This window comes from Episyrphus balteatus, chromosome 3, assembly GCF_945859705.1.
Source record: "Episyrphus balteatus chromosome 3, idEpiBalt1.1, whole genome shotgun sequence".
Lineage (NCBI taxonomy): Eukaryota > Metazoa > Arthropoda > Insecta > Diptera > Syrphidae > Episyrphus > Episyrphus balteatus.
In genome coordinates this window covers 55,442,461-55,454,210 of record NC_079136.1, presented here as the reverse complement: position 1 = coordinate 55,454,210, position 11,750 = coordinate 55,442,461, and the positions used below count along the sequence as shown (strand labels likewise).

Below are 11,750 nucleotides of genomic sequence, written 5' to 3'. Positions count from 1 at the left end.
ACCAAACCAATTTCAAATCGTATACATCCTAGAACCCAAATGTCCTGGCCATAACACAACAACATCAACCATAGCTATGTAGGTAATGTATCTACGCATCAAACGAAATATTGCAACAACAGTCAAAACAACAAAGGAGCATACGAATATAAAAAAAAAAATCCATCTCAAATCTAATTTGAGAAATATATTGCACACTTTAAAGCACCTCACACAATACAAAACAAAACAACCAAAAAACAGAAACAGAAAAAAAAAAACGGGTCCAGAAAATCTCCAGAGATAAAGGTGTGTGGCCCATTGGGTTGACGCCTTTTGAAAATTACCTTTTCATTGATTTCGGGCCTCTTCTCTTTTCTCTATATAGATCTCACTCGTACTCAATTGAGCGCCCATTTAATCGCCCCTCTCGCCATTTCGTTCATACGTTCGCCTTCCACATGCTAGCTGCTATGCTACACACAAACTACGACGACGAAACGGTTCTCTTCTATGGCCATTGTGTTTGACACTCACTAGCCTCTTCTAAAAGTACACGCTCGAGTGCGATGACAAGTTTTCATAAAATATCCTACAAACACACAAACCATCGACACACACACACACACACACACACTAACATACACACACACACGCATACGCATAAATGAAAAAAAGTATCTATATATGATGACGATGCGATACAGGATACTAGAGATGAGCTAAGTCGTGATTTTTCAATCACAGGTATACCTGTGACTGTGATTTTGAATTCACGGTGATTGTAACCTGTGATTTTTAACCGTGATTTCAATTTTTTTTTATGAAAATCCCCCCAAAAATAAATTACACGTAGCATTATTAACGTTGTATTTTCCAATATACACATTTCTTTACGATTTTTGCCCTGCGATTTCACAGCAAATATTCGCGGGCAAACCGTGATTCTTCTGGAGCCATACGTGATTGTAGGGGGTAAACAAAACATTAATTTTACCGAACGTGTGCGTGAATTCTTTTAAAAACAATTCACATTTACTCAAAAACTGTTGAAAAGTTATTTTGGGAAAGATAACAGGTTATAAATAATTCCAAAGCACTTGTGAAGTGAATTCCTGTCAAACCAATCCACGTTTACAAAAGAACTGTTGAAACGTTGTTTTGGGAAAAATCACAGGTTATAATTTTCAAAAGTAATTTTCAATGCATTTTAGTGAATTCCGCTTTAAATTCACGTTTCCATAAGAATTGGTACAAAAGTTATTTTGAAAAAAATCACGGGTTTAAAAAAAATCCTTAATATTTGCATGAATTCCGGTCAGTACAATTCACGTTTACAAAAGAACTGTTGCAAAAGTTGTGAAAAATAACAGGTTAAAAAATTCAAAAGCATTTGCGTGAATTCCAGTCAAACCAATAAACGTTTAAACAAGAACTGTTGAAAAGTTGTTTTAGGAAAAATCACAAGTTAAAAAAAATTCCAAAGCAATTGCGTGAATTCCAGTCAAACCAATTCACGTTTAATAAAGAACTGTTGCAAAAGTTGTTTTGAAAAATCGCAGGTTATATTTTGAATTTCCAATGCACTTGTGTAACGTGAATTATTTTACGCGGAATTCACGAAAACGCATTGAAAATGACTTTTGACCTGTGATTTTGGAAAAATAAATTTTTGCAACAAGTCAAGTGTAAACGTGAATTATTTTAAGCGGAATTCACGAAAACGCATTGAAAATGACTTGTGATTTTGGAAAAAATAACTTTTTTCAACAGTTCTAGTATAAAAGGGAATTGTTTTGAACCCGCAAATGCACTTAAATTTACTTTTGACAAAAAATTTTGCTTCACTTATAGTGCAAAGTTCAAACATAGAGATCTTTTTTATGATTGATCTATGTGAGAGAAATCACGCCATATCCCAAACAAACTTGTCAAAAACGACATTCAGGGTAAATGCTCTATTTGTGCTAAGTGCGAACTATAAAGTAAAAAGTGAATATCCAATTCACGGTTGAGGTAATCACAGGTTTTTTGAAGACTGTTCACAGGTAGTGATTGTGATTTGTCAATCACAGGTTAAAAATCACAGGTCGTGATTTTTTGCTCATCTCTACAGGATACACTCGACGATATGGATGACGAACGAACGAACACACTCATGACGGAAGGCTCCTCGGCTCATTCAAGCCCACATAAGTGGGATGGTACTTTTCGGTTCCCATTATTTTCCAACACACACTCTTCTTTCTCTATACTCTCTGTGTGCGATGGACAAACGTAACGGGGGTGCTGAATACTGCTTCTGATGAAGACCGATGAGACGCGACAACAACGGCAGCGGTGGCGGCACGGAAATCCCATAAAACAACGGTACCCACTGAATTGTGAAACAAACGGAATACCTCATCGAACCGCACACACTCAAACAGCCAGATACAAATGTATCATCTCTCTGTACTCTACTCCTCTTCTCAAATGCATGCAATGGTGGAATTCGCCGCTCTCTCTCTTGGCGCTGACAGTGTGCCGTTGTTGTTGTTGCCAGTACCGTTTTTGGTGCCGAAAATAATATAATTCGGCATCACCCCCCACACACACACACATACACACACACACTCGCATAAAACCTGCCCACCCAGACCCACCTCTTCAAACTGCTGCAACCATTATTGTTTTACACACAAAGTCTCTTTTCTCCCTCTCTCTCTAAAGCCATCTACACACTACATCTAGTACAATCAGTCAAGAGTGCCATCTCCCTCTGTTAACTCTAGAGGGTTGCTTATACAATTGGCAACCGGGTTCACGGTGTTGTTCAAATGCAACTGTGTGTGAGGCGCACACAACACGTCGCAATCATTGTTGGAAGCTGTGTGATTCTGTGTTGTGTTGTTGTTGTTGTTGTTCCTTTCTTGTAAAAGTACTAGGTATGGAAAAGTTTTATTCGAGGGCTATCCAGAAGCCATCTGAGAAGCACTCGTCAGTACTGTTCAGACCTCTTATTTCATTTGACGGAATCGTGTCGAGTGGATATTCATAATAAATTTACTGAGAGCTGAATTGTTGTTTCAGCAGCAGCAGTGTTTTGTGTATATGTTGTTTTTTTTCTGCTTCTTCTGTTGTCTTGTATAGTTACACGGTTTTTTGATCTGCTTTTCTTTCTTGCTGTTCCTTGGGACCGACCGCCGTTACTTTTTGTTTTGTGTATATTATTTCGGTTGTTCTAGGTTGTTAATTTGACGTGCCGCCATTTGTAATAGCCATTCAGCCACTAATGTCAATCGTTGACATTATCGTGTAGTAGTTCGCCCCGTGATCGTCTTTTGATAGCAAAGATAACAATCATTTCTTTTAATTTATACAAAACAAAACAAAAAAAAAAAAAAAGTAAAAGAACCTACTTTATGTCGTCGTTGTTCTTTTTTCTTAGTATCGTTGTCGTAGTGATCATCTTTATGTCATCATCATCAACGTCATTATCATATTAATTAAATATTAGCGAACAGTGGACAAAAATATTCTCAACCACAAACAAACAAACTCGTGTGATACCTATCTATAATACTCTAGTCCTTTTGATAACTACTTTTTTTTTGTACAAATTCTGCGTGAAGAACTCCATTCCATCACAACTAGGTACTTAAACATCACTCTGTTGATACCTAGCCTAGTATTTTGTTCTGTGTTTTATTTTTTCTCTCTCGCTTTTTTTGAATGGGAAAAAGGAAGTTGGATTGCCCACGAAGTGCAACGGTACTCTAATCTACACTTGACGCCCGCCATCATAGACGAAAACCCTTCTCTGTGTCTCTGTTTGAAATTCTAGTACATTTTTTGTTGTGTGTTGTTGAAATACACTTTTTTTATGCCTCCTTCTGTTGTGTGTTTCTACTTGAATATTTTGAATTGCCGTCGCGCCGCGTAACACATTTTTTTTGTGTATGTGATGATGATAAGAGAGTGATTTTTACAGTAAAACAAAATACTTATCGTTATTTTTGTATTATTTGTTAAGTGTATAACAATTGTATCTACTACCTACTTTATATCTAGATCAAGTGCAATTGACATAAATTTTCAACCAGGATATAAGCTATAAGTGGCAATTTGATAAATACAAAAACAAAAGTAGTGTATCAATTAATTTTGAAAACCAATATAATTAAAAGAATAAAAGTGTAAATATATTAAAGGATTTATAACTAAGAACTGTCAATTTTTTCATATTTTACGGTTGAAATTTGACAGAAAAAGTAATAAACTTTGTTCGTCTTTGGTCCTGTTCAACGCATTCTTCAATTGGATAAAACTATGCTCTGTTATAGGTAATTTTATATTTATAAATATTTGTTTTTATTAATATGTGTGTTTCATTCTATGTAATACTCGCATTTTGTTATATTCTGTTGCTTGTTAAAAATTTGCTGTCAGTATTCCTTTAGGAATAAATCAATTACATTTACGAAATGCATGGAACTCCTCATAAATATGTAAAAAATAGAAAATTTGTACGTGTTGCTCTTTAAAAAAGCTTAAACTATCTGGAAAAAAAAGCCGTCGGTTCGGCATACCTATTATAAAAAAAAAAATTACTATGCAAGAAAAATGCTACCTTAAAAAAGCTCATGTAAATCGCAATTATTTAAGTTATTGCAAAGATGCGGAGTTTCTTTGCGGAAGATATTTCTAGTAGGAGATAGTTGTTTTAAAATTGTACATTTTGTATTAGTACCTACTCGGAGAGATTTAGTTGAGCGAGTAAAATCTCAAGAGAAACCATTTTGATAAATGTTTTCTGGCGAAAACATACGAAAATTAGGGAAATTAGGTATATTTTGTACTTATATAAATATCGTTTTGAACTTAGGCTTAATCGGTTTGTAAAGACTGTATAAAGATAGACAAACTTTAGTTGGCTCTTTTGATGTAAACCGACTTTAAACGATTGTAATTAAAAATAAAAAAGTTCTAGAATATGCAACATACCTATATCTGAACTTACAAACATTAATTTCTAATAAATATGAAGGATCCGGGGGAAAAAACGGTACATGTCCACTTTTTGTCAAAAATAAACTAATGATGAGGTCTTATAGTATTTACTGAGCACTATCTGATGGCATCCTTACTTTTATAAAACAAATTTAAGACTTGCTGAAAAATTAAATAAATTAATTAATTAATTTAAAATGCAATTTTCTCAAAATGAATTGGAATAGACTTGTGCTGTTTTTCCCTTATACCCTTCATATATATTTACTTGCTGTCCAGTTTTGTGGATGCAATTTCGAAGGAGTTCGAAAATTACTTCAAAATCTTGTTTTGGTCAAAAGCGTTTGTACATTGTAATATTTTTGGAACTTTGTTTTAGAACAAAAACCTTTGAATAGGGATAAATATCTACTGTCGATGTGAATGCGGTAAACGACACATATGACAAAATTGACATTTGTGCTACGAGTTTACACCGTTACATGAACAGTCTTATCGCGTTGGTATGATCGCCCATGGCATAAATTTGTTATTGTTTTTTTTTTTAACAAGTTTGTAATTTTTTGCACCTATTTAAAAATTTGTGCAACAAAATTTGTTACTTGTTTCACAATGTGATAAATTGTAATTTGTAGATTGGTACAATAGAGCACCGATCACGTAAGCCTTAAATAAACGAGATTATTGAACGATCATTGTTATGAGAGTTGATGTCCGCATCCAAAGTAGGTATAATTAATTTTCTGGTCTAATTTTCTAATCATCCACCAAAATTTTGCGTTTTAGTAAATATACGAAAGCAAATAATTTATAAGCCCTCTGTGGTACAAGAGAGAAACGCATTGGAGTTGAGGTCATTTAAACTTTTGGCTTTTAAATTATTTTGATGTTAAGCGCACCTGCGCTTATTTGCAGAAATGCTCGCAAATCAACAGAATTTTCTGCAAACAAAATATAATATTTTTTTTCTGGAAATTAACTATGTACATATGAGCGAACATTTAAATGAAGTTGAAATAAGTGCATATCGTCGGTGGAACCAGAAAAGTGTGTAACTTCATATTTTCTGAAAATTAGATTTGAATGCTATCTGTTAACTGTTAGCCAAAACCTGATATCTACCGTTCCTTAAACAGTAGACCCCCTTAAAGTTTATAGTTTTTATTCTATTGGGAAATAAGAAAACGGCAAATCATGCCAATAACTTCAAAATTATGAGGAAAAATTTGAAATAAATGTTCGCTTACATATATCTTTGAATAGCAACGCTCGTATCTATACTTTTCCAATTATGTTAAATAGCAGTAGATAATCATTGTAAAGGTAAGACAATCTAAATTCTAAATAAAACATTAAAAACATGGCAGCTTTAAAAATAATTTTGTTGACATCAATTGTTTAAAAATCAGGCAAAGCTATTTTTGAGTTTAAAATTCTTTCAAAGTCAACACGTCATATACCTAAATCAAACTTTATTTTGCTCTATTTTGCAACTTTTTCTTTTTTATGTGTACCTAGTAAAAAATTTGCCGTCGGTTTTTGTTAACTTAAATATCAACTTCTAATTTCAATCAATGCAATGTTTTTTCATTAAATCAACCTTAAAAGCTTAAAAAAGCACCAAATATCACAAAGTTGGAATATGATTTCATGCATTACACGAAAGGGTGCGATGAGTTGAGTATTGACCAGAAATTTGCTGAAAAATAGAATAAGATCAATATTCATTTCAATTAGCTGTCAGAAGAAGAAGAATTTTTTAACCTCCTCAGTACCGTTTCGGAGTAACTATGTAGGTTGGTATATTCTTCTAGTTTTTAAATTTTGAAAATCTTCCGTAAAAATTAATAGTGGTGTCCCATAGCCTCATGTGATATTTCCACTCAACATTTAATTAAATTGATTTTTATGCAAAATGTAAGGATATTTGTTATTCTTTTAAGTTTTCAAAATCTGTTTTGTTTTAGTTATTTTTGCCTGCTACTTGTACTGCAGCAAAGCTGAAAGATCTTTTTTAAAGCTAAGAAAATTAGCAAAATGGAAAGTTTGGATATTCTTTGGCTAGCCTCAAAAAACTTATAAAAGTAGTCGTCCACATTTCGCGATGTAGAATCCAAAAAAAATCAAACGACAAACACAAACTTAACCCTTTCGGACCCAGCGTAGCTCTCATGTAACATTTTTTTAAAAATTCGTAAAAAATATTAAATTAAACAATTTTTTAGGTTACGATGGCTAAATTGAAAGATAATAATGCCTAGTTACTGGATTATTACAAAAAGTTAGTCAAATATCATACCTTTAATTTTTTTTATCGAGAAAGGGACTGAAATTCACATTTTTTTTTCAAAATTTTGAAAAAAAGATATAAAAAATGTTAATTCAGAAAGTGTTTTGTTTTTTTGCTTAGAAGAAGTAGCATACATTATAGTTTCATAAAAAGTTATGAGAAAAACACATTAGTTTTCCTATTTATTATTTTGGAAAATAACTTTTTGCTATTAATATTTCTTAGTTGTGATGTTTTTGACCCGATAATACCGAAAAAAACATTTTTTAATATTGATTTTCATAGCTTGGGTTCGAAAGGGTTAAGTTGGCCTATCAGCATATTTCGTTTGAACCATTACTTTAAGAACACCCATGCCTATGCATAAAAGTTTTGAATTTTACATAAGAAACACTAAACTTGAATATTAATTTAAGTTTATTTTGAGTTAAGGGAACAATTACAAATTTGTTAATGTTTTTTGAGCTGAAAATTTTCTATAAAATAGCATATCATATTGAAAATAAATTAAATTTTGTTTGCATTTCACAAGGAATTTATATTTTTCTGTAAAAAATAAAACGAAACTTAAAAGTAAATATAACCAAGAATTAAAAAGGTATGAACATTTTTCTATAATCAAACAGGTATCTTATGAAGAAAAGGGAATATTAGGTTTAGAAATATGTAATCCTGCCAGAATTGTATAATTTTTCTACAGAAACAGAATATTTAAAATTAAATTAAATTTAATTTGTTTTTAAATTTTGTTTTTAAGTTTTTTTTTTTTAATTAAATTGTTTACTTTAATTTCCACTATTAAATTTTCAACTGAAAAGAAACTAAATTCTCAAGAACTAAATATTTCCTGGTGACTTCATTTATATTTAAAAACAAATAAACTGAAGCTGCTATAATAACTGTTTCAACTAGAAACATTACAAAAAAGAATTACAAAAAGAAAATACCATCCCGTTTCAATCATATCTAGGATAATGTTTCTTATAGGTAGTGCCTGATTTTTTCTTAACTCATTATATTCAAACATCTTATTGCAAAAAAAATGAGAGAAAAATGTCATTGCAAAAAAAAAAAAACACAACAAGAAAAGGAAAAAACCGCGATAAGCGCGCGCATATGTATCTAGAACAAACAGTCACACAGGTAATTCATAATTTTCTTCAATTAAAGATGCAATCTCACCTTATACATTTTTGTGTGGTGGCTGGAGCTCATGCAAGAAGATGCTGTGAAGATACAAATTTGTTGTGTTAATGTTTGTATTTATATATAAACATTGGCCTCGCACTCACTCCTTCCGAAATTCTATACCTACTATACTCATCGTAGTATATAGTACCCACCATCGCCATCACCGTCGTTGTCGCGCGATGCTGTTTCCTTCCTTTTATTTGCACCCCTTATATGCGCCATCTTTTCCATCCATCCGCAAGATAAGAAAAAGTAACAACCTTTCCGGTGATGATGATGATGAATGTTGATGATGATGTTGTTGGTTGTGGTATATGGAAATAGATGTATATTTTATGTAGGTATGCATATATGCAAAAAAGGATATCATTTCCTTATATCTTCAATTTTTTTTTTATATTTCTTTCATTTTTTTATTTAAATGCATATAAATGTACATATATGTAACTTTCTTTTCTAATTAGAAAAATAAAAATAAGAAATACCTTACGAATATATCTCGCTACCTGGTAAAAGGGATAAAAAAGGACATTTTTTTTCGTCAAGATGACACCATGGTTCTTATTTCTTGTGATAGGTGTTGGGATTTAGTTTTCGGTCGGGCTCTTAAGGACGTTGATGCAATTCGGTCCTTTTTTTATTTATAATAAATATTCATAAATAATTTTCTTTCTTTTTTTGTGTGTCCTTTGTGTGATGATGCATTTATAATAAATGTTAAAATATTTGTCGCGATTAAAAATAAATATTTTTCTACAATATCTTTTGTTGGTGTCCTTTTTTTTCTTCCAGATTTATATCGCAGGATAATTATATGGATGGTGATTCTGTGAAAATCCTTTAAAAAAAATCTATATCCAAACAGAGTGTTCAAAACAAAAAAAGTGTCAATACCTAAAACGTCTATTAAATAGAAAATTAAATACAAAAAAAAAATTATATCGCGAGTGTTAAAAAAAAAACAAAAAAAAAATATAAATTTCTTTTTTTGATGAAAAATCACGCTTATAATTGTGCTTTTTTAAAAATAATAATAAACGCGTATGTCATCAGCCACACTGGCCAATATCCATCAGAATAATAATTCTGGAGCCTTTGCGGAGGATCCCGAACATCACGAGGATACCAGTAGTCTCCTAACCGAATTAAATGGCGTCGATTTGGTTATGAGTTTATCGCCCAAATCTGTTCAGCAGCACCAACAACAGCAACAACAACAACAACAACAGCAACAACAACAGCAATCTGCATTAACATCCGTTTCGACATCCGTAAACGCCGCCGCTGCCGCAGCCGCTGCTGCCGCCCATCACCACCATCACCATCATCATCATCATAATTTGAGCAATCTCCAGCACTTACAAAATCTGCACCATCAGCATCAGAATACGCTTTTGAATAGCAGTCATTCGACGCCGTTTAGTGTGACAGACATACTGAGTCCGATTGAGGAATCATATCGCAAGCTGGAGCTTAGCACGAATCCTCCATCGCCATATAGGTGAGTAATTTATACTTAGAGAACCCTCTTCACACGCATTTAAAAAACCTTTCCACAAAAAAAAAAATTCACATATAAATATGTAAAAAGGATTTATTTTTTTTTTTATGTTTTTCAAAAATTTTTTTTCTTGTTGTATTCTTGTAAATAGTGTCCTTAAAGGATTTATGAAGGGTTTTATGCCATCTTCTGTAGGGCTTTCGAATTAAATATGAGTACTTTATGTTCTTGGTGAGATGTGAGAGAAAGAGACAAAAACAAAAAAAAAACGTAGAGAGGACTGATATGTGTGAGAGGAGTTTTTTAACGTATAAATGAATATCCTTTAATACTTTGGTTTTGAGTATGATGATGACGAGATGACGACGTACCTACTACGTGTTTGTCGTATTTGCATTTGAAAAAAAAAAAAAAGAAATACGCGAGTAAATATAATTGATGTCATCAGAATGAGGACGCATTGATATGATGGAGATGCGGCGGATTTAAGATTCTGAGAAAAATACCTACAAACGTTTAAATATCGTTGGTTGTTGATGTGGTGGCTGGTGGTGGCATTGCTGCCTAGAAAATTTCACAAAAAAAAACTGAGAACAGAAAAATAACTTCTTTACAAAAATACCTACTAAATTATGCGACTCAAATTAAACTATAGGTATGTTCTACTTCTTCTTCAACACATATTATCTTTCTCTCACAAAAAAAAAAAAAATATGTTAAATACGGAATAATATTTGGTGATTAGGATAGGTTTTTTTTGTTTTTGGCTTTTTGAATGTTTTTTGCTTAAAATACAAATTAATTAAATTAAATAATCCTTCTTTATAAGTTCAATGTTATATCACATTTTAAGTTTTAATAAATTTAATCTTTTTAATTGGTAAATTGGCTTATTTTATTAATACATTTTGGTCTATGGAATTTCATTTTGCCTCTTTTATATTTATAGGTAGGTAGGTACCTACCTACCTTTATATTTATACACTTTATCATTTTAAGTTCTTCATTTAGCTTAAATCACTTCTAACATAATCGCAATTCTTTTAAGAATTTTTCGAATCACCAAATTCTGAAATATCCTTTCTCGGGCTCAAAAACCACTGGAACTCTCAATGAACTTCACTGAATTTGATGCAAAATTAATCTGAAATAATTTATTTATTTATTTATACTTTTTTCTGTTCGTCCAATCTACTGATTGCAATTAAATAGGTACTGAATAATTCTTTATCTGGTACCAAATGCAAAATTATTTTGATTAAATGCTCTCTATTTCTGAGTTTTAAAAATATTTTTCAGAACACGCAGCTCAAAACAAGTTGAATTAATTTAAACCGTAATTGAGATTTGCCAACGAACTTATCAGAACTTTTAAATTCTAAAACTGAGGTGTTGTTATAGCTTAAATGTAGTTGGAAAAAAGTTGAATGTTTAGTTTTTAAAATCAACATTTTGAGTTCAGTAGTTTTTTTAAGAATTTCTTAAACTGAATAGCTTTGAAAATAAAAGCACCATGATAAAAAATAACAGCAAAAACTAATAATCTACTATTTCACAAATTTAAAATTTTGATTGTTTTTACTTGATAGTTTTAATCTAAAGTTTTCAAAAGTTATATTTACAAAGTTGTTTTGAAAAAAAAAAAAACGGAAAAAAAGACAAACAAAATATTAGAATGCAGATATCTAAACCTCTTGAACTTTTTTTTCAACCATCTTACCCACATTATTCTTTTTCAAAAAATTACAAAAATTGTATCTTTTGTAAGAAAATTTAATTGAATGCAATTTTTAAATT

At 31.5% G+C, this 11,750-nt stretch overlaps 1 protein-coding gene across 1 annotated transcript in view; it reads left to right on the top strand.

Annotated features, from left to right (window-relative positions):
- The first annotated feature begins 9,396 nt into the window (after positions 1 to 9,396).
- The window catches only part of LOC129913987 (homeobox protein Nkx-2.1), a 65,500-nt gene continuing 63,146 nt past the window's right edge, over positions 9,397 to 11,750 (top strand). Inside the window, exon 1 of the mRNA XM_055993001.1 lies at positions 9,397 to 9,953. Within this exon, the coding sequence (XP_055848976.1) occupies positions 9,496 to 9,953 (458 nt within the window). The 5' untranslated portion in view covers positions 9,397 to 9,495. The remainder of the gene's footprint in view (positions 9,954 to 11,750) is intronic.